At 57.4% G+C, this 25,043-nt stretch overlaps 1 protein-coding gene across 2 annotated transcripts in view; it reads right to left on the reverse strand.

Moving 5' to 3' along the window:
* The window catches only part of SCUBE1 (signal peptide, CUB domain and EGF like domain containing 1), a 126,747-nt gene that overhangs the window by 77,761 nt on the left and 23,943 nt on the right, over positions 1 to 25,043 (reverse strand). For both annotated transcript variants that reach the window (XM_060023990.1, XM_060023989.1), the window contains exon 4: positions 1,911 to 2,045. In XM_060023990.1, coding sequence (XP_059879973.1) covers positions 1,911 to 2,045 — 135 coding nt within the window. The remainder of the gene's footprint in view (positions 1 to 1,910; positions 2,046 to 25,043) is intronic.

Raw genomic sequence — 25,043 nt, forward strand, 5'->3', positions numbered from 1 at the left:
TGCTTTGTAACGTCCTTAGAACAACGCATGCTCACAGGCCAAACCAGGACCTGGTTCCACACCGGCCACTGTCTTGCATCACGCTCTTTCCCCCTTCCCGCTCACCTGCTCTTTTCAACGGGGGGCACAGCTCCACCTGGAGCCCTGCTCGCGGGAAAGCTGCTCTTCAAGGGAACAGGGCACACACAGCCCGGCTGACAGGGGCTCCGGCCGTCCCGGCGTCGGGGACGTTACAGCTCGCTCAGAGCAGCCGCCGCCCGGTAAACCCCTCTCCCCGATGAGAGCAGGACTCCTGTCCCACCCCCAACGCTCACACTCTTCCTCATAAATCTGCTTTTTATAAAACTCAGTGTGGAGCCAGGGTCCTTGCTTTGGGCAGCTCGACCCCACAGCCCCACAGCTGGGAGGTCTTCTACAGTGCCGTGGACGTCTGGCCAACGCGCCCGGAGCAGGTGCCCAGGGACCTCGGAGCTCGGCCTTTCCGTCCTTCTGGGGACCCGGCAGGGATGGGGATTATCGGGCTGTCTTGTCTTTGAGGAAACCGCCTAAACAAACGCTAAGAATTCTAAGGAGTCCAGTAGAGTAGTTCTGCTTAATTACCCTGGGATTTGTACTTCTTAAATGTTTTTTGCTTTTCTATCTCAGGAACTGTTTTCAAATAAAGATCATGCCCAGGGCCCCCAAGTCTCACCTCACAGCCTCTGTTAGCTTTAGCGCACGCCAGCACTTTACTCCCAGGATCTGGTCCTATCCTCCAAAGACCCTGCCGGGTCAACACCACGGCCCCGTTTTGCAGATGAGGAAGTTGAGGTTCGGAGCTGCAGAGCCGCCTGAGGAAGGGCTCCCAGCTAGGGAGTGGCGGAGCTGGATTCACACCCTGTCGGACCCGGAGCCCAGCGCCCGCCCTTTTTATTCCCTGCCTCTCAGTGTGAACCGTGCCACAGACCAGAGATGAGGCCCTACAGGGCCCCTCCAGCACCTCCTCCTTGTCTAGCGTCAGCGAACGGCGAGGGGCTGAGGCTGGAACCGTGGGGCTGCCTGGTCCTCCTTCCGCATCTGCTCTCTTGAAGGTACAGCACAGCCGGCCGCAGGAGGGCACAGCCGCTCTGCTGCAGCACACAGCCCGCCTGGAGATTCTGGGCTTTGCCATTATCTTAGCCAGGATGTGCCTCCACGCCTTCCAGAATGCTGCTTCCTCTGCCTGGAAGCCACATGGGTCCTGACTTCAGGCCAGCTGTCCCATTTCACAGCCCTGCTGCTTTGGGCCCAAACTGACCACCACTGCCCTGACACCAAGGGCCTTCATTTGCTGGGCTCAGCTGGAGGCCAGGCTCTGTCCCAGCCTGGGGCTGTCCCCAGGCTCCCCAGGCACTCCAGTTGGCTGGAGTCTTCCTCCTCTGACCCTCTGCACTGCCCCGAGCTGGCCTGCCATCCCACCCGGCCTACAGAGAGCAGCCGGCTCCTGACCCCAAAGGCCCTCTGCTGGCTGGTGGCCCAGTGAACACGCAAGAGACTGAGAAACGAGCCCTCGGCCCAGTCAGACCTCGAGCCCCCCTCAGGGAAAGGGGACCGTCGGGAATGGGGCCCCACTCTTCCTAGCCACATCCAGCCCCCAGCCCAGAACGGAAAATAGCTTCTCCGGACACATCTGCCCATCTGCGGCCCCATCTCGTCCCCACGTAAGAACACCAGAAACACCGACAGCCCTGCTGTAGGGGCAGAGGGCGGGAGCTGGGAGGTGTCCCTGCAGAACCGACACCAGAAGCACACAACAGCCATGCAGGCCCGCACCAGACTTCCCTGCCTTGACCCTGAGGCCCCCAGGATCAAGACGCGGAGAGGGGCTTCCCAGAGGCCACCTGTTTCCACAGGGGAGGGGGCGTGACGGGGCAGCGCGAGCCAGTACGCACCGTTGGAGCGGTGGATGCAGGTGTGCTGGTTGTCGCTGAGGAAGAAGCCGCTGTGGCACTGACACTCGTAGCTGCCCATGGCGTTGACACAGATCTGCTGGCAGCCGCCGTTGTTGTCCTGACACTCGTCCACATCTGTGAGAAAAGGAAGAGAAGGGGACAAGAGAGATCACACCTGGAGCTACAAGTGAGGCGTGGTCACCTGGAAGGACACGGATGCCATCAGCTCTCCTGGCTGCAGAGCGATACCACAGAGGTACCGCTCGGTGGTACGCCACGGTGGTACCCTCCAACAGTACTTCATGGAGTTACTCCACTGAGGTAGACACTTACAAAGGCTGCAGTGCTGGCTGGCCCTGGCTTTCCTGGGTGGCCAGCGCTACTCTAAGCGTCTTACCTGCGTTAACACCTTTAATTTTCACAGAAACCCTATACATCAGATCTAGGTCTGGGTCTATTTTACAGATGAGTAAACTGAGGTACAGAGAGGCCAAGTTACTTATCCAAGGTCCCACAGAGGCAGGAATCGAGCCTGGTGGTCCGCCTCCCAAACCTGGGCTCTCACTGATGTCACCTAACCCTCCCTCTCCAGGAAGACCTGCAACTAACACCGTCTACCCCCGGCTCGAAGAGCCTCACGAACCCAATCCCACCGTCCCCTTTCTTCAGTCACACCTCAGATCTGCAACCAGCAGTACAGACCTTGCGGCAAGGGAGAGGCTGGAGGCCAGGGCAGCCTGCTTTCTGCCTCGAAAACTGATTTCAAAAGCCCCGAGAAGGGGAGGTTTTTAAAAGGCCCTGACCTCTGGCTGCCGAGACTGCTACGGGGAGCTGCTGAGCGGTCTTTCCCACTCTCCGGGAGAGACAGACCTCGGGGCCGACACTCAGTTTTGACCAGAGGCTGCTGGCACAAAGGGTGCTATTGGCTGAAAGGAGCCTTTATGAAGTTCTGGTCTTGAACAGAACAGCATGTTTCAATTACCCAAGTCATAACCCCCTACACTGTCAGCTTGTTTAATGAAAGAACGGCTTCTTAAACCTTAATGTGCCGTGTCTGTATTGTCATTTTAATAGGCAAATATATGAAACCACAAAGGCAACGTGAGCTACTGGCTGCTTTGAGCCAATCCCACGACCCCCAACACACGGGCGTGCACACACACACACTCACTAGCTTTGGCACTGAACTTTTTAAACAGTTCTTTTTTTTTTTTTTTTTTTTGGCGGTACGCGGGCCTCTCACCGTTGTGGCCTCTCCTGCTGCGGAGCACAGGCTCCGGACGCGCAGGCTCAGCGGCCATGGCCCATGGGCCCAGCCGCTCCGCGGCATGTGGGATCCTCCCGGACCGGGGCACGAACCCATGTCCCCTGCATCGGCAGGCGGACTCTCAACCACTGCGCCACCGGGGAAGCCCCCTAAACAGTTCTTTTTAACACAACCACCTTTAAGTACTGGCACCAAAAGGATGTGAAAAGGTACAGACTCAGGCAGACTGACCTGCACTGAACCCGGGGAGGACTCAGTGCTGGCGCTATGTCAGCTGGGTCCTACTTCGGCTCAGGGACAACGGACCACTTCCCCACCCATGAGACCACACTGCTGCCTTTGAGGCTGACGGCGAGGCAGGTCATTATTCTCCTGCAAGCTCAAATGTCAGCCCTGTGGCAGCCAGGACGGAGGCAGAGCTCTGAACTATAAAAGCCACCAACAATTAGAGCTAAAACGGTAAAGGTGGCTCTTGCTGAGAGGAGACTGACAGGGGGTTCCGGGGGAAGCTGGGAAGGATAGAGAGGGATTTTTCGGAAGACCTTTCTACACTCAACGAGTCTTACTGATGGTTCCCTAAAGGCCCAGTGCCAGGGTCACCTTTGCTGGGGGCATCTCCCCTCCACACCCCAGCAGCGTCTGCCTCTGGGGGTCTGCCCCCGCCTGCACCAGACCATGAACAGCTCTGAGCCAGGCACTGTGTCCTGTTCATCCTATTAATAACATAAAGCTAACCTTCCTGGAGCGCTCGTCGTGTGTCAGGCACAGGGCCTCACTCCACCCACACGCCCGATCCTTGCGGCAACACTGAGTGATAGGCCGTGTTACCGACTCCATTTTACAGATGAAGACACTGAGGCACTGAGAGTTGAAGTCACCTGGGCAAAGCCACAGAGCTGCTTGGAGCAGAGGCAGGGCTCAGACCTGCTGTCCAGCTCCTGAGCACGCGCCTCTGGAGCCCCTGCTAAGCTGGCCACACCAGCAAGTGCGTTCAGACTAAGGTGATGAAGAACCGGCTGCTCTTGAAACGAACTCAAGCTGGGTGTCAGCTTGAAAGTATCTGCAAACACGAAGCTGGGGCCAGCCTGCATGAGTAACTAAGGAGAGTCCCAGCATACCGGCTCAGCCCCGTTTCTGTCCCAATAACACCCGCCAGAGGCTCCGAGGCCCGCGTGCCGGCACACACGTAAGGATAAGATTTGAACACGGGGAGCCGCTCCCGGGACGTGTGCGGACTGAGTCACGCTCTTTGAGGTTCTTCCCATGGCTCTCAGGTCCTTTGCTCTGTACCTCGGCTTCCCCAGCCCTCGCAAAGGTTCAATTGGTAAAACAAGCCACAGATACAGGCCCTCAAACACTGAATTCATAGTGTGGAAACACTACTTCCACCCCATCATCAGTGAACTCCCTGGTTCCCCCATCTGGCCTGGCCCACCCCGTCACCTCACTGGAAGCTAGGAACCAAAGGGCACTGACGTCACACACCTACAAAGCCTCAGCGAGCTGGCAGGGTGGCTGGGCCTTGCCACTGTTTACACTAGTGGGGAACAATGACTCCAGCGCTGACGAATAATTTGAAACAAATGCGAAGCCATGTAAACATTCTCCCCCCACCCCTCACCCCGCACCCTCGCTCCCAAACGATAAAGCCCTAAGATTAAGCAGGAGGGAAGAGGGGGCTGCCCGCTCTGCACCCTTTTTCCACTGTGGCCCAAACACAGGCCTCCCCCAAGCTGGGCAGGAAATCAGTCTCAGAATTCCTTTGGGTAGCCTGCAGTCATCACCACCTTCTCTAGAGACTGGCTGAGAACTGGCCTCATACCCCTCACACCCCTGCGTCCCCAGCCCTCCACATGGGACCCACGGTGAGGTCTGAACGGTACCAACGGAAGCAGTTGGGTCCTTGAGATGCCTGCCCGCCGGCCTAGGACAGACTGGGTTCCCCTGGAGGCCCGGAGCAGGCCCGGCAGGCACTGTGGGAAACAATTAGCTCCTTGGCCCTCCTGACTGGGGCAAGCCCGGCGCACACTGCTCCTTGGTCCCCACGGACTTGGCACATCCTGGTATACGAGGTGCCCCGTGGCAAGGAGACAGCCTACATCTGGGAGTCGGGCAACCTGAGTTCCGCCCCCGGCCTCTTGGCCCGTGGAGGGTGCCCAGGTCTCGTCCACAGGAAGGACCCAGACTGTGTCCTCCAGGAAGCCCTCCTGGAGTGCTTGAGATACACGCGGTCCTCTTCCTTCTCTCCTGGGGAACTGACTGCTCCATGCTCTGCTGGGCCCCTATGTGGGAGCCCCCCACCTCTTACATGAGTATTCACGTTGACTGGTGGGGCTGGCAGCCTCGTCATCATAAATAATAGCTCTCACTGCTGGCCAGGGCCCGGCTGGGGAGCTCAGGCACTGTCTTAATACGTCTGCACAACAGCTCCACACAGGGGGCATTATTCTTATCAAGCCAATTCTCACATGAGAAGCTGAGAGGGGAAGAGACTTGCCCAGTGCTCTAGAACCGGTGGAGGGGGATGGGAAGCCCAGCGAGACTGGACCCAGCGCCCTTACTCTACTCTTCCATGACGTGCTTCTCTGAGTGAGGATGCTTCGAGGCGAGTGTAAGCTCCCTGGGCATCTGTTCTTACAATCGTCCCCCGGCCCACGTGCTCACGTCTCTAAAACCCAGGGCAAGAGCTCCCTCCTCTCCAAAGTCTTCCTGGTGCCGGGCAGAATTTGCTGACCGCTGGCTCCCAGACCAAGCAGACCTTTGTTCACAACCTTCTTCCTCTGCCCCGGACCTCGGGCTTGGCCATGCTGTCTCTGCTCTGGGCTGTTGTCAGCCCAGAGTCTCCTGCACATCCCTGCACCCAGCAGAGGGTCGGGCTGAGTGGGTGCTCAGGAGTGAGCGGGATAGACTGAAGGGCACACATGTGCTGCACACACCAGTGACAGGGAGCTCTACCATACAAGGCCAGTCCCCTGGAGCAGGGCGCCGTTGCGGTTCCTTCTGGGCAGGCCGAGGGGCTCATTCACGGCTCTCCATAGCCTGCCCACCTCTCCGCCCGCCCCACCGACACCCGCTGTTCTCTGAAACCCTCCCGTCAATCACACATGCCTTCACGCGCACATGTGCACCTCTCCCTGGGACGCCCTCTCCCTCCTGGTCCAGGCAGAAGTTCTTCTTGCCTTTGAAATCCACTGGAAGCACTTTTGCTCATTCCCTCCGCAGACACTGAGTACCTGCTACGTGCTCCACTCCCCGAAGTGATACCACTGGTTAAGCCCCTGCTCGGCGAGCCGCCGGCGGCGTGTGGGACCCAAGCGTGGAGGCGGAGGCTTTGTGGAGGAAGTGATGGGAGCCGAGGCTGGAGAACAAGAAGTGAGAGATGCGGAAGCAAAGTCTCGTGGAAGGTGCGGAGCGGGGCACAGGTGGGGAAGGGCTGCAGCTACTTGGGCAGGAGAGGAGTTCTGGAAGCTCTGTGGCCTGCACATCCCTCCTCAAGAAGATTCCCCCAGGGCTCTCGCAAAGCCAGCCCTGTCTGGGTCCTCCTGGCCCCCTCCCACCAGTCCTGCTGGCAGAGGGGACAGTCCCTGGGGAAGACAGAGTGTCACCAACCACCAAGGCCTCGGGTGGAGGCTGAGCCTGTTTCTGATCCACGATCCACGCTCCCTGAGCGAGCTCTGGGTGGGACGGGACGGGGGAGCGCTCCACCTCTGAATCTTGCTGGCAGCTCGTGGTCCTTCGTCATTATTTATCACCACAGCTGAACGTTCCCAAAAGGCAGGGAGCTCCTCGGCACAGGGACTTGGCTACAAAGCAGAGAGGAGGCCCCGGGGGTTCTGGGGCAGACTCTAGGAGGCTCCTCTCGGGAAACCCTTTTAACGGGCAGCAGAAGAGATGGACAGAGTGTGGAGAAAGGACCCCAAAGGCTCCAGCGCTGTGAGGGTCTGGCACAGAGCTCATCGTGGGCTGCCTGGTCCAGCCAGGTCACCCTCTGGGAAGGTCCCGGCCTGCAGCCTCCCCGGGAGAACGTTCTCCCTTCCACGTCTCCCACAGACCTGTCTTCAGCTGCGTCCGGGACTGCTGGAGCCCCCGCCCTTCTGGGTCGGGGTGCTGGTGGCAGGCCAGGGTGCTGGCAGGGGGAGGAAGCTGAACGGCAGCCAGTCGCTGCCTTGGGGGCCCCAGCTGGTGGCGCTGGGGACACCCTCTGCAACAGATCGTCCCATGTGGTCTGGGGTGAAGACATATGGCCTGGGCTCCTGGGAGGCTGCTCCCCAGCCCGAGGCCCCACGCCGGGTGCACAGTGAGGACACGGAAGGTGGGAGGGAGGGAGGGAGGGGGACAAGGGCGCCCAGGAGGGCCAAAGAGGGGCCTCGTTCTGGCTCTGCCCGCCCTCCTCCCAGCCACCCTGGCCCAAGAAGCCCCCTCCCTCCGGGGGCTTGCCCCACACCCAAGCAGTCACCAAGCCTGGTGACTCTCCCTCTCCGCCCTGCCCGTCTGTCCTGCCTCTATTCCCAGGGCACAGCCTTGCCTTGGGCCTCAGCCTCTCCCTACAGGCGTCCACATGCTCCTGGATCGCCCGGCCTCTCGTCTCTCCCTCGCAATCCCGGGGCCCACTGTGACGACTCTAGTCGGAACAAGACACAGCACCCCGGCACCAAAGATCAAGTCCAAACAAGGGGTCTGGGGTCAGGTGCCCCCTGCCTCACTCTGCCCTGCATGAGCATAGGTCCGGGCACCGGGGTCGGGAGAGACAGACCTCAGCTGTGGTTTCTGCCCACTTCTGTTCAGTGCCCACCACTCACAGGGAGAAGGCCGCCTCCACTCCCGCCAGCTGCTGAAGGGTCCTATCTGGGATGGGCCCGTGTGTGGGACGGACGAGGCTGTTTTCCAGCAAGAAGGCATCCCAGAGCCGGCACCGACGGGCCGCGGGTCGGCCTGCGTCTGAAAGGCCTCTGCAGGCAGGCCTGTGGTTTGCCCAGGAGGTCTGCTTCTTGGCCCAAGGTGCCGGTGTTTGTTTTTATTAATAGCTGACTGTCTGTCCTATTTTGGGCCCAGAATCCAGGTTTGCAGCTATTTATAACAACTAAAAATTACGTCTGGATACAGCTTTGGTTGCTTCGTGCTTCCCACGAACGCCTCACAATTTGAAACAGAGACTCTGTGTTCTGCCTGAACCCCACCCATGTTCTCCTGGCTGCCAAGAGCCTACTGTGTGTCAGGCCCTGTGCCCGGCCCCAGCACCCCAGCTCCCAGCACGGGTCCGGGAACAGAGGCAGAGGCACTGGCCCATCTCAGAAACCGAACTCAACCTCCAACCCTGAGAACGCCCTCCTGGCCCCCGGGGGCTGAGGCCCCAGCCCTCCCCCTCCTGAGGCTCCTTTCAGAAGGGAGGCTTAGGCGGAAAGTCCCCTTGGCCATCGAGCGGCTCTTGCAAAATTGCATTTGATGGGTTAAGTGTAAATAAATGAGAACCAGATGGGTTAGATTTCGGGTGAAAAACACATGGGTCTTAGAGCTTTGGGGCCTGGGTTCTCCCAGATCCAGGGCGCTCCCCGAGCTGTCAGAGGTCTGGCACGGCAGGCAGGAGGTGTGACTTGAGTCTCCTGGGACCCACCTACCTCCTGGTCCGGGCATCCGCTGGGGCCTTCTCTGGGGCTCCTGGCCCCCCAGCAGGTCGGCTGTGTGTGGGAGACACAGGGTCTCCTGCCGTAGCCCTGCTCTGATGCCGAGCCCCTTGGGCTGGGCCTGTCCCGGCTCAGCGCTGGGAGATGAGGCACATGACTGGTGGGGTCAGCTTTCCAGACCAGCAAGCCCATTGCTCACACCCAGACGCAAGGAGCCAGCCCAGGGCGGGCCAGAGCTCTGTTGAGACTGCTGTGCTGGCCTGTGGGGTCTGGTCACTGCATCCCTCATCTGGGCCTCACCTTCAATCCCAGCTGCTGCCTGTGGTCTCCCAGTGACGGCTGAGCAGCAACGAACATCGAAGGACCAGGAGTTTGCTGCCTAACTCCAGCTGACGGCCGCTCCACCTTATAATAACCTACATGGTGTCCCCGTGCAACCACTACCCGCGGGTCCTGGCTCTTGGCCCCCAGGTCACACCAGCTGGGGTACAAGATTCAGTAAGTAACTTGCTGTGTGGCCTTCGGCACGGTGCTTAACCATTCTGGGCCCTGGTTTCCTTCCCTATAAAACAGGGATAACAGTAACTGGAGTTGTTTTGGGAATTAAGAAGATAACGGAGGTAAAGCACTTAGCACAGTGTCTGGCGCACGCAGGCCACCCACACGTTAACAACTGTTGAGCAAAGCCAGCACGAGTGCTCCAGGGGTCACAGGCGGGAATACCCTCTGGGGGATGGCAAAGTCCCCCCCAAGTTGGAAAACCGACAACAAAGCGCATCCGAAGGGAGCGCTCAGTCTTTTTTTTTTTTTTGAATTGATTTATTTACACGGCAGGTCAGTCTTGCCTCGGCCTTCCGGCCTCCCAGCAGAGCAGCCTCAGCTCCTGGAGTTTCTCTCTCCTGACGTAGGTTCTGGCCTGCTCACCGCCTGAGTCGCCCTTCTTGGGGGAACACGCCTACCAGCTGCTTAACAGTGGAGAGATGCCTATTCAAATCTTCTGCCCACTTTTAAACGGGGTTGTTTGCCTTTTCACTGTTGAGTTGTAAGAGTTCTATATAAGATATATAATTCTCGATACTAGACCCTTGTGGGATCGCTTTTTCCGACTTCATGGACAATCCCTCCTTTAAAGGAGCCTTGGGTGGCCCCAGGCCCCAGGAGGTCAGTGCACCTATGGGGGCCACATCCACAAGGCCTGGGCTCCTCTTGGGCTCCGTTCCTGGAAGATGTCACCCTGTCCCATGGCTTTTCCAGCCACTTAAAGTGCCAACACTGCCCAAACCTCTAGGCCTGCCTGCTCCACCATCCTCCAGACTCAGAGATCAGCGCCTGTACTTGGTTGTCCAACAGGCAGGACAAACCGAACACGGCCCACGGCGAACTCCTAACTCCACTTCCCACAGCAGGAAACAGAGCAGAACAAAGCACAGCGCGGTCCCACCCCCAGCCTCCTGCATCTCGGCAAACGGCAGCGCAACCCACAGCGGCTTCAGCCAGAACACCTGCTAGTCACCGGGCACGTCCACGCACGGTGTCTGCTCTGTGACTGTTTCTGTCTCCCCGGGGAATACAGAGTCTTTGAGAACAGGGACATCTTGAGTGTGGCTGTACCTCAGGGTTTTAAACAGCGCACGGGGCACATGATCCGTGTTTGCGGACCGAGTGACTGACCGAGAACTGGCTGGGAGAGGCAGCTCTGGCCCCGAGGCCCTGGCTGCAGGCCTGTCCCATCAGGGATGGGCTGTGTGGCCCTGGAGGGGCTGCCCAGTGAGGCAGCTCTAGATGACTGATGGCACTGAGTGCCGGCTGGTGGGTCCTTGGGGCGTAGAGTGAGAGCTGGTAGGAGAAGAGCTGTGCTCGTGGGCCTGCCTGCCTCAGCCTCGCCCAGCAGTGAGCCCCATCGTGGCGGTGGGCACAGCCCCGCCTGTGGGCAGCTCGTGGCAGGATCAGGGTGGAGCGGGAACAGATGCCCTCAAACACTGCCAGCCCGTGAGCTTTGGGGCTCAGTGAACGAACGGAGCCACGTGGGGCTCCTGGTCAGTCAGCACAGCCCAAATTGTCTTCCTGCTTTGTGGGCGCTTTCACCAGTATGAGGACCAAAGTCTTCAGCTGAAGAAAAGCCATTCTGACCGGGTAGTGCTTCAGGGGCGGGTGGAGGGGGCGGGGGTTTGAAGGCAGTGGAATGCCCTGCTGAATGCCTCTTCATTGCCCTTTGTCTATGGCAAGACCAGCTCCTCCTTTAATCTCTCTAGCATGGGCAGGAGAGGAGGCTGCAGCAGATGGAAGGGAACCCCCGTTCCTGGAGCCCCTGCTGTGCAGGCACTCTCATTACAGTGTCCCATTCGGCCTCAGCCCGGGGCAGCAGCAGCAGCGTTATAACCAGGAGCGCCAAGCAGTGAGCGGCCTGCCGTCGGTCACCAGCGTGTGGGTGACGGAGCCAGCACGGGAACAGGACGCTTTTGTCCGCCCGCCCTCGGGCCTCTGACAGCACAGCTGTAAACACGATCCTGGTTGGACACCTATGGGAGGCACTGGAGTTTTTAAAAATTTCTTTTGATGGGGATAAGAATGCAGGACTGGAAAGAGGGAAGGGGACAAAAGCCAACCAACCAACCAAACCCTGGAACCAAAGCAAGACGCTCTAAGAAAAGAAGGGGAAATGCTCTGCCAGGATTCTTAGAGAACATCCTCAGAAATGAAACAGGCCCAGCTGGCTGTGATGACCTCCGCGGGCCTGTGGATGGGGCAGGCAGAGGGTACGTCTTTCCCATTGCCTTGGGAAAAACGCCACAGAATCAAGATGGGCCCAGGAGCTCCCCGTGCCGCCCCGATGGACACAGGTCCTCTGGCTGGTCCATCACGCCTGACTCTGGCCAGGTCGAATGCCTTGCTACCAGCACAAATTTCTCACCACTGGTTCTGCCTGGAATTCTGAATACCTTCAAGCATCACATCTTCCCAATGAAACTCAGCATTTCCTTCCACCTTCCAAAGCTGCTGAGTATAAAATCTGGGCCTTTCCACTTACCGGGCTACTGTGGGTGCTTCCTGGAGGCCCGTTCCCGTCCTCCTTCCCGCCAGTGGCCTCCACTGGTGGCTCTGGGAGCTCTCCGTTAGTGGCAGGGCTCCCGCCCCAGCCTGCCATGGCTCCTTCACCTGGCTGTCTGCGAGGCGGCCTGCTCTTCCCACGCTCAGCAGTCCCTCATTGTCAGGCACTGGGTAGGTCAGGCAGCCACAGCAAGACTGCGAAATGATTTTATGCCAATAGAGTTGACACGTTCAAGAAAGTAGCAGGCAGAGGGGCTGGAAGAGGGCAGAGGTGGAGGCTGACGTGGGCACCAGGGAGCTTCGTGGAAAAGGCAGCACCGGGCTGGCTGAAGCCCCGGAAGGACCGTGTGCCTCCCCATGGCTGGCCCCACCCTACCCCGCCCCTTTCCAGCCCAGGTTGTGACATGACCTTTCCATAGCATTCCTGCCCTCGAGAACTTAGCGTGGGTCCCTATCACTTGTCCAATAAGACTTTTATTATTCCAAAATTTGAGTTCACAAGGAATTTTGAAAAACAGTGGAAAACAAAAGATCAACAAATTTACACTCTAGCTACAACCCCAATCATGAACATATTGTACTTCGGCCTTTTTTCACGTCCTGAGTTTCTGCTAGTGCTAACAGATCAGTCTGTACGTGACCGTCCCACCCTTCTTCCCTGAAAGCTGAGTTAGTGCCCTTGTCACGCTGGGGCTCAGTCCTGGCCGCCCTTCTCACCTGCCGCGGTCCAGGCCGTAAGGGACCCCCCCCCCCACCTCGGTGCGCTGTCTCTCTTCCACCCCATTAGTAAACTCCCCTGTGAGGGACATGTCTGGGTAGCCGTAGCCCTTTTAATTTTCGGGATTTTTCCTCCAGATGGATTCCCAGAAGTGGTATTCCGGGGCAAAGGCCACAAGCTTTTTTATTTCTCATCCCTCCCCGTCAGACCCCTGTGACTCTGCACACGGTTTGCTGACTTCCCCGCCCTAGAGTGTATCTGCACGAGCAGTCGTCTCATCTGAAGTCATCTCTCTAATGCCCACGTCTTCCCCGAGAGAACTGGGATTAGCCACGTGTGCCTGTCCATTCATTCACTCACTCAACAAGGCAGGGGATAGGCAGTGGGCATGAGGCCAAGGCCTGCCCTCAGGGAGCCGCCCGACCAGGGGGAGAGAAGTGGTAAGACCAGGTAAGACCAGGGATCGGGAACCAAGCTGAGAGGCAGGGGAGCCTCTCCCTAAACTGCACGAGGACCAGCGCGGGGAGAGGTGTGTCTGGGCGTGGGATGCCTGCCGTGTGTGTGTGTGTGTGTGTGTGTGTGTGTGTGTGTGTGTGTGCGCGCCTGCACGGGTTTGGTGAAGCTGGAGTAGCACGTAGGGCCCTGGTGGCTGTCGAAGGAGGGGCTAGGAACCAGGCTCGCACCTGACGTGCCTAAGATGCAGCCAGAGGTGATTCCCTGCCGCTCCTACATCTGCAGGTTTCAATCTCCAGATCTCAGGCTCAGAGAGCAATGGGCACGCGTGGCTCTGCTGACAGGCCACCACCGCCCACACCACTGTCCACGCCCGAGCCCACTCTCCCACCCGACCGAGGCTTTTCCATCTCCCACACCACTGTCCACGCCTGAGCCCACTCTCCCACCTGACCGAGGCTTTTCACCTCTAGGCTTTGCGTCGGCTGTTCCCTGCTGCCCTCACCCCACCTCTGCCCCCACCTGGTGACCTTTCACTTACTGCTGGCAGGGTGAGATGGCCCCCCTCCCTACCCCCCTCCCCCCAGGACTCGGTGCAGTGTTCATCACAACAAGGATGCCGCTCTGGGAGTACTTCTGCACAGAGCCTAGAACTCCCTGAGAGTGCCAGGCACAGCTAAGTCATCTCTGGACCCCCTGACCTGGCAGATACGGGCACTCAGGGGGTCAGCTGCTGACCCAGAGGTTACAGACCCTTTCTCCCATCCGGACGGCCACAGCACCAGCAGCTCTCACTCAGCGCCTACAGGCCGCCAGGCCCTCCACATCCTGGACTCTTGACTCCAGTCCCACACCCCAGCCACGTGATTACACACCAAGAGGGAAAAAAGTCTCCTGGGGCGGGGGGAAGCGGCGTACAAACACCAGTGCACGATCATAACCATACAGTCAGCTCTACACACAGATGGCATCGGACAAGAACACGAGGACACGAAGGCTGTTGACCTGTTGCGGTGGCGAGCTAATGGGGGGATTATTTTCTGTCTTTTCTATCGATTTCTCTGAGTGTTTCTGTGTGATTATTACACTTGTGGAAGATGGATAAGTAAACAGACCTTTTCAACTCTGCGTGACGAGCACCGTGACTCTGGTCGGTCCAAGGGCGGGGGTGGGACCCAGTCAGGCTGCCGGGAAGGCCGGGGAAGAGGTGCAGAAGGATGGACTAGAGCACTCGGGACAGGCAAGGGAAGACGTTCTCCAGGTGGGAGGAAGCAAGAGCGCAGGGGGACAGGCTTCGTATTCACAGGGAGAGAAGGCAAGGCTGGAGTGGCAGGCGGAGCCCAGAGCCCGAGAAGCCAGCTGCCAGGCTGAGGACCGCAGACTCCTCCAATGGCAAGAGGGGCCCCAGGAGGATCCCACTCAGAGAGGCCTCCACCAAGGCTCATCCAGACGACTTCACTGGCATCTGACCCCTTGGCGGCCAGCACGTAAGCCAGGGCAGGGCAAGTCGGCCTGTGGGATCCTCTCCCACCATTAAGGTAACACCTGAGGGGTTACTAAAGACCCCAGACCGGGCTTCCCTGGTGGCGCAGTGGTTGGGAGTCTGCCTGCTGATGCAGGGGACACGGGTTCGTGCCCCGGTCCGGGAAGATCCCACATGCCGCGGAGCGGCTGGGCCCGTGAGCCATGGCCGCTGAGCCTGCGCGTCCGGAGCCTGTGCTCCACAACGGGAGAGGCCACAACAGTGAGAGGCCTGCGTACTGCAAAAAAAAAAAAAAAACACAAAAAACCCCAAACCAAACCAAAACAAAAAAAAGACCCCATACCAAGCAGCTGGGAGGCTGCCACCATGGCCACCTACTTCCAACAAACAAGGAGTGCCAGCCGGGTGCAAGCCCTCACTGCCCGCCCGTCTATTTCCAGCTGCATGTGGTTGGGATGAGGCAGATCCAGGGAGGGGGCTGGAGCAGGCGAGGCGTGGGGGTGGCGAATGGCCACTATAAACAGCCTGTCGGCGGTGGGGAAGGACGGTCGCTGCAGCATCTGTGCAGAGGCAGCCAGGCCCGGCCAACGTCCGGGGTGACCCCACCACCAGCCAGGGCACAGACTGCTCCAAAGTCAGCAAGGTTACTGGCAGAGGAAGGACCGCACTGCACACGCTGGGGCACACGTATTCGTCGACAATGCCCCTTTTTAGGCACACGGTTCAGTGCTGCTTTGGGGCATATGTTTTGGTGGTGAAGTATTTTTAAAGAGCCTTCACAAGACACTTATTTTCTGTTTATTTCTCTGAGTTCTGACCCAGCCCTTGGCATATGAACTGCAAACAAAGATGAAGGAACGTGTCTGCTCGCCTGGCCTGTGCTCTGCAACTGGGTGTTTTTCTTTGCTGTTTATGGACTTGGCATTCTCTGCCCTGGGACAGAGCAGGACTTCTTCCCCAGGTCACCAAACTGAGATCTATTCAAAGGTGAGGCTGCCACAGGGCGACTGACGGCACATTTCAACACAGTCCTACCAGTGGGAAGGGCCGCCTCGTATTGTGATGTGGTCTCTGACCTGAACATGCAACCAAAGGGAGAGCAGGAAGGGGAGGCTCCTGACGCCCGCTGGGTGCCTCCCTGCCGCCACACGGACCACCTTGCCTGATGCCTCCAGCTCCCTCCCAGGAACATCATCACTCCTCTTTTTGGGGTAAGAACAGTGAAGTGCTGGCCCCGAAGCACGGCTAGGAAGGGAGCTGGGAGCCAAGGCTGATGCGTCTGCTTCCAAGTCCCTGCTCTCCCCTCATCTACAGCAGAGGCTAGAAGGAGCTGGGCCTGGACGTGAGGACAGGGACAGGGGAGTCCTAAGCTCAGCCAGCCACGGGGGGCTGCAGTCACGCGGGCTGCTAAGAGCCCCCCACTGCCCGCCCCTGCTACCGCCACGCAGATCTCAGAAGTTCTGAGAGCGCTGAAGCTCTGCCCCCGTGCCAGGCTTGTGCACGCCCCACTGTCAAACCGCGCTCTCCTGGAGAGTCAGAATCCAACCTTCTGCCCGCTTCACCGGCCAACCACCCATCCTGCCATCACACCAAGCAGCCTGCACTGGGCCCAGGAACGCAGGGCTAAGTCACTCTGAAGCAGGGCTCTCCGGGACCTCCCGGGGCAGCAGAGACCCGCCCCTGGTGTCCAGGGACAAGCTAGGAGCTCAGTGCTGAGGCAGAGGGCAGCCTGAGGGGGCTGTAGGCCCCCAGGGGAAGGGTATGCAACTCAGGGAAAGCTTTCTGGAGGGGCTGATGCCCGAGCTGAGTCGTGACAAGCAGGCGTCAGCCAAAGAAAAAGCACTAATGAAGAGCACGGGGAGGGGTGATTCGGGCAGAAGGAAGAGCAGGTGTACGGATACGCCAGAGCAGGAGAGTGGGGTACCATTTAGGGAAACGCAAGCTGTCTGCCATGCTGGAGATTACAGTTCTGAGAAAGAAGTAGACAGGGACTGCAGCTGGTAGGGGCGAGGAGCTTGGCCATTGTCCCTGAGGACACTCCAGGCCACCAAGTCATCGAATCACAAGATGTTGGAGGGAGGAGGGCTCTGACACAGCAGCCAGGCCAAACAGGGGTTCCAAACAGTGCTCCTGGCCCCAGGGACCTTGCAGAAGTAGGGAGGGGCTCCATGGAGCGCAGGGCTCTCATCCCTGCCAGTCCTGCCTCCCATTTCAGCAGAGTAGTGTGACCACCGTATGATTCTGCTGGAAACAAATGGTTCTGCTGCTGGAAACAAAACCCCATGAAATCTCAAAACCATTGCTCAAATCCCATCCCTATGTCACAGATGATGGGGAAACTGAGGCACAGAGAGGTAGGGAGTTTCCCAAGGTCCCCCAGCAAGTCCATGGCCCGCAGAGCCTGATTCCTGGCCCACTGCGCTTTCCCCCAGCACTCGCCTGCTTCTTACAGAAGCTGCCCTGCCCCACCCCTTCCCCCTGGCCCCCGGTCCTGAGCTGGCTGCAGGCATGAGGCTGGAGGAGGCCACTCCACCCCCCAAAACAAAACCTGGGTCTCAATCCATCCACCTCCCTCCCTGCTCCGGGATCTCCCTGGTTCTGTAGTGATTTGGGGAAGGAAGGAAGTCCATTTACAAAGATGCACACTGTTGTCCCGTGTGTTTCTTTTCTTCAAGCCAAAGAATTTCCATCAGATCAACAGTTGTAAAAAGCTGGGAGGAGAAGCAAGTCTGAATCCAACTTGTCCTCGGACAGCAAATCCCTCCAACCAAGCGTGTTTAGACCACCTGAATGTGGGCCAGACTAGGGAAAAGCAGGGAGGGGAGGGCGTAAATGGAACAGGAAGAAACCTCTCCAGTTTACCTTGAAAAATACTGGCCTTTATGGAGTAAGTATAGGACTGTCCGAAGCTGTTTAGTTTTACATTAAAATGTTCAGCATTTTTTTTTTCCCAGCAAGAAATGCATTTGAGCTGCTGAAGTATGAAGACAAATAAACAGAGGCAACTCGAGCCTGCGTTAGGGGTTCAAGGGAGCAACACATTGTCTCCAGCTGTCCTCCAGGATGAGAGGGGGCGCCTTCAAAAGGCCTGGAGCGCGGCCCTTTCATCCTGCCAGGGACCAGCCCGGCGCAGGGAGAGCTGTGACCGCTGCGCCGACGCGGAGCATCTGGGCCTCTGCGGTGCTTCCCTCCCACGTGTGCAGCCCGGCCCCTGGGCCCGGCTGCCGCCTCCCAGGATCCTCTCCTCCTCTTCTCCCTCTGCCTGGTGCCCTGTGGTGTCACCTGCACATCTGATCCTACCAGGCAGGGATCATGTTCATTTTGTAGAAAACAAAACTGAGACTGAGAAAGAGGGGGCAAGGGTCCAAGGTCACAAAATGAGTATGTGGCAGAGCTGGGATCGGAAGCCCTGATGCCACGTGACCCATGCCGACGGATGAGTGCACAGGAACCAGTGCAGGAGGAAGGAGAGGTTTCTGAGCCGGGAGGGTGGTGAGCACCGTGTGGAACACAAGGAACAGTCCCCAACGGTCCCCTGAGCTTCACCCCCAGCTCGGGGACGAGGCTCGTCCCCCTGCCTCTTCACCAGCTCAGAAAGGACATCCATTTTCTTTAAAAAGTATTCTGACTTTGCACACCAGGAATGAGTGATACTTAGGTAATTCACATCTGCTGAGCCCTCGTCGTGTGCCAGGCATGTACCTTGCAAAGCTTATCTCCTTTGGTCTCTGCGTCACCCCCGTCAAATAAGCGCTGCTGTTAGCCACGCCGTACAGACGAGGATACAGAGGCCCAGAGACGAGACGTTACCTGCTCACGGTCACACAGTTAAGTGACGGATCCAGGACTCAAAGCTGGGGAGGCTGAGTCCCGATGCTTCCTGAGGGCCGGGACTACGTCATCCGTCTCCCAACTGCGAGCTCCCAGCCCAGGACGTGGCACCGGGCAGGTGCTCGTGGAATCTTATGAAACGAATGAACGTTAAGAGCTCTGGATTTTGACGCCGTTTAGAAGCTCTAGGCTCTCACGCTCTCCCCGAACCCCAGACCTGACTACCCCACAGACCTCTGAACTTGTGTACCATTTCCATTCAGAGGGCTACTGATTATCTCAAATTGAACTTGGCCAAACAGACTCTTAGCCCACCCCGCTCCCCATCCCAAAATCTGTCCTACCCCCCAGTCTTCCCCGTCTCAGCCGCAGCAGCACAGCTACACAGTAACTCCGAGCAAAAAACTAGTAGTCCAGGGCTTCCCTGGTGGCGCAGTGGTTGGGAGTCCGCCTGCCGATGCAGGGGACACGGGTTCGTGTCCCGGTCCGGGAAGATCCCACATGCCGCGGAGAGGCTGGGCCCGTGAGCCGTGGCCACTGAGCCTGCGCGTCTGGAGCCTGTGCTCCGCAACGGGAGAGGCCACAACAGTGTGGCCTCTGTTTTTGTTTTGCGTACCGCAAAAACAAAACAAAACAAAACAAAACAAACAATCAAAACCTAGTAGTCCATCTCGATTCCTCTTTTCCCCTCACTTCTTACATCTAGTCCATCATCAATTCATTTTGGCCCTGTTTTCAAAACATACATGAATTCAACCACTTCTCATTACTGCCACCACTGTCACCTGGCCAACCAACATCTCTGACCCAAATCGTCACAGGGGTCTCTGCCTCTTATTCCAGGTAACACATTCTCTACTGAGCAGTCAGAAAGCAAATCTCTTAATTAAGTCAGTCCCTGGTTAAAATGTCCCGTGGTTTCCCAACTAATTTAGAATAAAATCCCAACTCCCTTCTAGGGCCCACAAGGCTGCACATGACCTGGCCCTGCCCGTTCCCGACCTCGTCTCCAGACCCTCTCCCTCCCTCCAGATCCTCCAGGCACAGTGACCTGTGCCCAAACTCACGCAGCTTGTCCCCACCTCGGGCCACCGCCTCTGTCCTCCCCGTCTGCCTGGAGGCAAGGTCTTCCCAAGATCGTCACAGGGCAGCTTCCTCCTCCACTCTGAGGCCCCCTTCCCCAAGTGCCCACCCCCCCAAGAACGTGGATGGACCTTTGTAACTGCCTTGACAGGTAGAGCTGGGTGAAAGTGACTTCTGAGACTAGACTGGAAAGCTTCCATGCACCTGTGTCTTATTCTCTTGGGACCCAGCGGCCATGCTGTGAGGAAGCCCACACCAGCCCATGCGGAAAGACCGCGAGAGGCTGCCCGTAAGTGTTCTGCCTGACAACCAGCATCAACCGTCAGACGCCAGCAGAGAAGCCCCAGATGAGTCCAGCCCCCATCAAGTCATCTCCGGCCTCACGTCTTCCCAGCCGAGGCCCCAAACACCGTGCAGCTCAGAGAGCCGTCCCTGCTGCGTCCTGCCTGAATTCCTGACCCACGGAATCTGCAAGCAGAGTCAAAGGGTGTTTTATGCCACTAAGTGTGGGGTGGTTTTTATGCAGCAGCAGTAACAGGAACGCCGCCCTCTCCAACACTGTCATCCTGCCTCCATCACCTTCTATCACCTTATTGTATTGTTTTTCACTGGAGTTGACCTGACTCAGCTTACTTTACTGAGTTACGGGTTTACCTGTGCCCTGTCCTCCCCGCTCCCTAGGGCGGGTGCCTGGTTGCTTTTGGTCGCCACTCACTGTATCTTCAAGCACTTAAAACCAGGTCTGGCACACGGCAGGTGCTCAGAACAATGTTTTTGAACAAACAAATGGATGAATACTAGGTGGGAGGCTTGTGTCACTGCGAAAAGAGCCTTTTCTACCTGTCATTAGAAGCGTGGACATTTCTGTGTTTCTCGTGAACCTGGGAGTCCTGTGACACATGCTCGTCTAATTCACCTGGATCTCTGCTATGTGCCCAGCACAGAAGTGTGCTGAGCTTGAGGACCCTCTTCAAACTCATTCATTCATTCATTCTACAAATGTTTATTATGTGCCTGTGATATGCCAGACACCACACTAGGTTCAGAGGAGGAAGACGAGATAAACAAGATAGCTTCTGCCTGCAGGAGAAGAAGGGAGGACCCCAGCGCAGAGCCACAGTGCAGGTGTGTACCACGTGGTCACAGAAGACTCTGGAGCAAAGGGAGGTGGAGGTTGGGTCTCGAATGACAAGTAGGACCTCACCAGGTCATGCTGGGGGAGGGGTCTCAGGGAGCAGCCCTGAACAGCTGGGAAGGGTAGGAGGACCGTGTGGATTTAAGGAAGGCCGGGCCAGAGGGTGCAGGTGGGCAAGGATGAGAGGTGAGGAGAGGAGGCTGGCAGCAAGCACCCTGGCCTGAGGGCTTCGTGAGCCGGCAGGCAGAAGAACTGGGTGCTCCCGTGAAAGTGATGGGAGCCACACGAGCGGGTTCAGTAACAACAGGGCTCCGCTCGTTCACACGGGGTGAGACAATGCCCCAAAGCAGCTCAAGGGTAAGGAAGATCCTGCCTTGGCCCGGGAGGCAGGACAGACCTGGGGGAAGTCTCTGGAGCAGGGGCCGCCCTCACGCCCTCCAGCACGCCGCCCACCAGCCTGGCTTGGCAGACGCCAGGGTTTCTCAGCGACTCTCAAACTCAGAGCAGGGCACATCTAACCCCCAGTGAAGGAAGCCCCTCCCTGATCCGGACCAGCCTCCCAGAGTTGGTTCTGTTCCGGGTGCCATGAGGCAAGGGGCGGGCAGTGGCTTACAGGCTTGAACTGGCAAACGCACAGACCTGGGCTCTGTTCCCAGCCCTACCACGTACTGGCTGTGTGACCTTACACAGGTCACTTTCCCTCTCTGAGCCTCAGTTTCCTCATTTGTAAAGAGGGGATACTAATGGCTTCTGCCTGTGGATGCTGTGAGAACTGAACGACGGCACGTGAGCACGACATCCTGGGCGACTCCAGGTGCACGGCAGAGGTGCGGCCGAAGTTCCTCATCTCACCTAAGAAGCTGACTACCTAGCACAAGGCCGGGCATACGGTAGGTGCTCCGTAAGTGTTAACGGGAACGTAGCGATCCGGTTAACAAAACAACTGTTCTGTTGAACCTGGCTCCAGATGACTCCTCTTCATCAGGGGAAAAAGTGCTGAGAAGCAAGTCCGAAATTCAGACTGTGGGCAACTTGAGAACCGTATTTTGCAGTAAGTCAAGATAAAGACTGGGGTCGCAGAAAACATCTGGCTAAGTGAACTAATGGCTTTAGGGAGAAAGGAGCCTTGCTTTGTGGAGTCGGGAAAAAATTACCCACTGCTGGTTTTAATTTAAGATGAAAAAAATCTTATTCTATTAGCCTAAATATTGCTCTTACGTCCAATTGCGAGGAGTTTGGAATAATATTTTTCAAACAGAACTACTGCTATTTCAAGTAATTACAATGCTAAAAGCAGTCATCTGGGGTTGAGCAAGGATCTCATCATGGTTTCAATTCCCTCTGGTGTCATTTTCTGTTATATTTGAGAAATTCCTCAATAAAGATGTCAAATAGAAACAGGGTTTTACTCCCCAGAGGACAGATTTGGCCATCCTCCAGGACACAGTCCCAGGCAAGCCATCTCCACAAGAAAATAACCTCATTTGCTCAAAAAAAAGAGAAAAGGTTCAACTGTGAAAACCCAGGCAAGAAAATAACCCTTCAGCCATCAGCCTCATTTCTCCTAGTTAGCTCAGAATGCTTTTCAGACTGTGCTGACCAGGCTCGGTTCCAGCCACCATCCCGAAGGAATTCGGTGGTGGTTGAGAGCGGAATGTTACAACCGGACGAGACTTTTGACCCAGACTTGGAGACAAAACAACAGGAGACGCAAACAGGCCTAACTGTCCCTGACGGGTGATGGGTTGTGGAGCGGGGCTCAGAGTGACTGACCAGAGACGGTCAGGACCGCGCAAAGCAGCGAGAATGCAGAACACAGAACCTTGCCACCACTCAGTCCGCTTCTCACCCCTCCCGAACACCCACTGAGGGCAGGCCCTGTGCTGGAAGCTTCATCAGGCAGTGTGAACACAATTCCTACTGAGACAGAGCAGGCAGTTAAATGACCAACAGGTTGTGAGCAATAGGGAATGGTGGGGAGTGCAGCAGTCGGGAACGTACACACACCCTCCAAAGGGGGCAGCCATGGTGCGGCTCCTGCCGGCTGCTGCTGGTACCACACTGAGACGTGGGCAAGAGGTGCCCCTGCTCTTGGCTCAATGCCTTGAGGGTCCCTGTGCTGCCCCTCCTGTGGCTGCAGCCCTTCCAATACAGTAAGGAGTCTACAGGGGGTCATGGCACCTGGAACACATACCCATCCTTCTAGACCACATTCTGGGTGTCTGAGACCCCAAAATTCCCTGTCCACATGGCCCAAGCCTGTCTCTTCTCAGAGGGACAAATAACAGGACCAAGCCAAAGGGAAGATGGTCTGGGGGCAAATGGTCAGAGCTTACACATTCAGGTTAGGGTGTCCTCAGGCTCCCTGTGGTGCAGGACGGAGCCAGGGGTGAGAAGAAGGGGTGGAGAGCAGGCACTGCCCATGCTACCACTTTCTGGCACAAAACTCCAAGGAGTCCTAGATTTCTCAATTCCGGTCTAGCCTTCCAAGTCATTAGGAACACTTGTCAAGGTAGAAAAGATTGAACATATTCTAGTTTGAAGCTTCGTGATGACTTCCACATTGGACCACATGGGATATGCACCCCTGCCCAAGTCCCACAAAGTCAGGGGCTGGGTGACTATGGCCAAGCAGGAACGGTGCTGGAAATATTGATTTTTATGTGACACCCCCTTGATTTATAAATGTTGACAAATAATTCAATCACCACCACCATCGTCACGGTCATATCATCAACATGGCGGGGAGAGACCAAACATGTTTACAGGCTGGAGGAGGGCTGTGGGCTGCCGGCTTGAAACCTCTGCAACACCCAGCACCCGCGGAGAATTTCACATCAATACGTTCAGCTCTCCAGGTCTACTTTCCTATTTAATTGTCACAGTGACACCGAGACAGGCATTTCCGACCCGCTCTGCAGTTAGGGGCACTGACACGTGGAGAGTCAGTAACTGGTCTCCAACATAGAACGCATGAGTGGTGGTGACAGAATGTGGGTCACATCTTCCAACTGCAAGCCCAGCTTCCTCGTACAGTGTTACTTGTTTCAGCCAGTGTCTATAAGCCTCCATGATCCCGACACTGTGCTGGGTACTTTTTCAGCGTTTTATGGGTGAGGGAGTTGCGGCTCTGAGAGCTTACGCGGTCAGGCGGGGCTGGAGCCAGTGGGAGCCGAGGTCTGTCTTCTCTAGAGCCGGAGTTCTGTCTTGAGAAGGAAAAAGCCCAAACATAAGGAGGTCTGTCGGGAAGCGTCTGCCCCAGCTAAAAGCAGAGGAGCAACAGAGAGAGCCTTTTGTCGGCTGCCGTATGTGCGAGCTAGAGCCGTAGGAAGTTGCAATCTGTGCTCGGAGGTGGGGGTGGGTGGAGTCTTACCCAGTTCCTTAAATTGATGAGTGTAAAAAGAATCCACCGTGAAAATCCTGTTGAAACAAAGACTTGCACAGACTCCATTAGTCTGGAGGCGTCGGGTACACCTGCCGTAGCCAAGAACAAGGGTGATGGGCTTCCCTGGTGGCGCAGTGGTTGGGAGTCCGCCTGCCGATGCAGGGGACGCGGGTTCGTGCCCCGGTCTGGGAAGATCCCACATGCCCCGGAGCGGCTGGGCCCGTGAGCCATGGCCGCTGGGCCCGCGCGTCCGGAGCCTGTGCTCCGCAACGGGAGGGGCCACAACAGTGAGAGGCCCGCGTACCGGAAAAAAAAAAAAAAAAAAGAACAAGGGTGTTTACAAACAGGTGACTGCCCGGGGGCTGCAGACGGCAGGCCGGGCCCCCACAAGGCCTCGGGGGCGTCAGACCAGCCCACCGCAATACATCTGGTCCGCAAGCCGATGACCAGCCTGGGGCCCGTCACGTCTGTGTGCTCGGTGGGTGCCGGGCACTCTCAAGATGCTTGACATCCACGATCCCACTCAGTCCTCGCGAGAGCCGTGCCAGACAGGGGACTGCGAATTCTGTCTTGCAGGTGATGAAACTGAGGCCTGGAGGCGAGTATCACCTCCAGGCCAAAGGTCACGCAGCTGATAACTGGCAGAACCAGGATCTGAGCCCAGAACTGGCAGTTGCCAAGGTCCGTCTTCCTGACCACTGGGGATATTGCCTGCTGCTCCATAGAGACCGTCAGCTCTGCTTTCACGGACTAATCAGTGTCTGAAATGTGCTCTATCATCTGAAGAAAGGGGCGAGCGACTGGGAAAGTTAAATGCTTATGCTCTTGGGAGGATTAAAGGAGAGAAAACTTGAACAGCACTGAACTTGGCGTCCGGCACAATGAACGCCGTGCAGCCTCGGTTCTCTGCGATCTCACCAAAGGCTCTGCCTGCTGTGGCAGCCCCACCTCCCGCTCTTCCTCCCAGCACCCCCCCACCCCGCCCCCCCCAGCCCAGCCTCAAGGAGCCACCCACAGCTCTCCACGCAGGCTCTGCCCTCGACCCAGTAAACTGCTCGCCTACCTTTGGAGATCCTGTTGGATGCAGTCCCCCTGAGGAGTCAGGCCCC

This window comes from Delphinus delphis, chromosome 11 (genome assembly GCF_949987515.2).
Source record: "Delphinus delphis chromosome 11, mDelDel1.2, whole genome shotgun sequence".
Taxonomy (NCBI): Eukaryota; Metazoa; Chordata; class Mammalia; order Artiodactyla; family Delphinidae; genus Delphinus; species Delphinus delphis.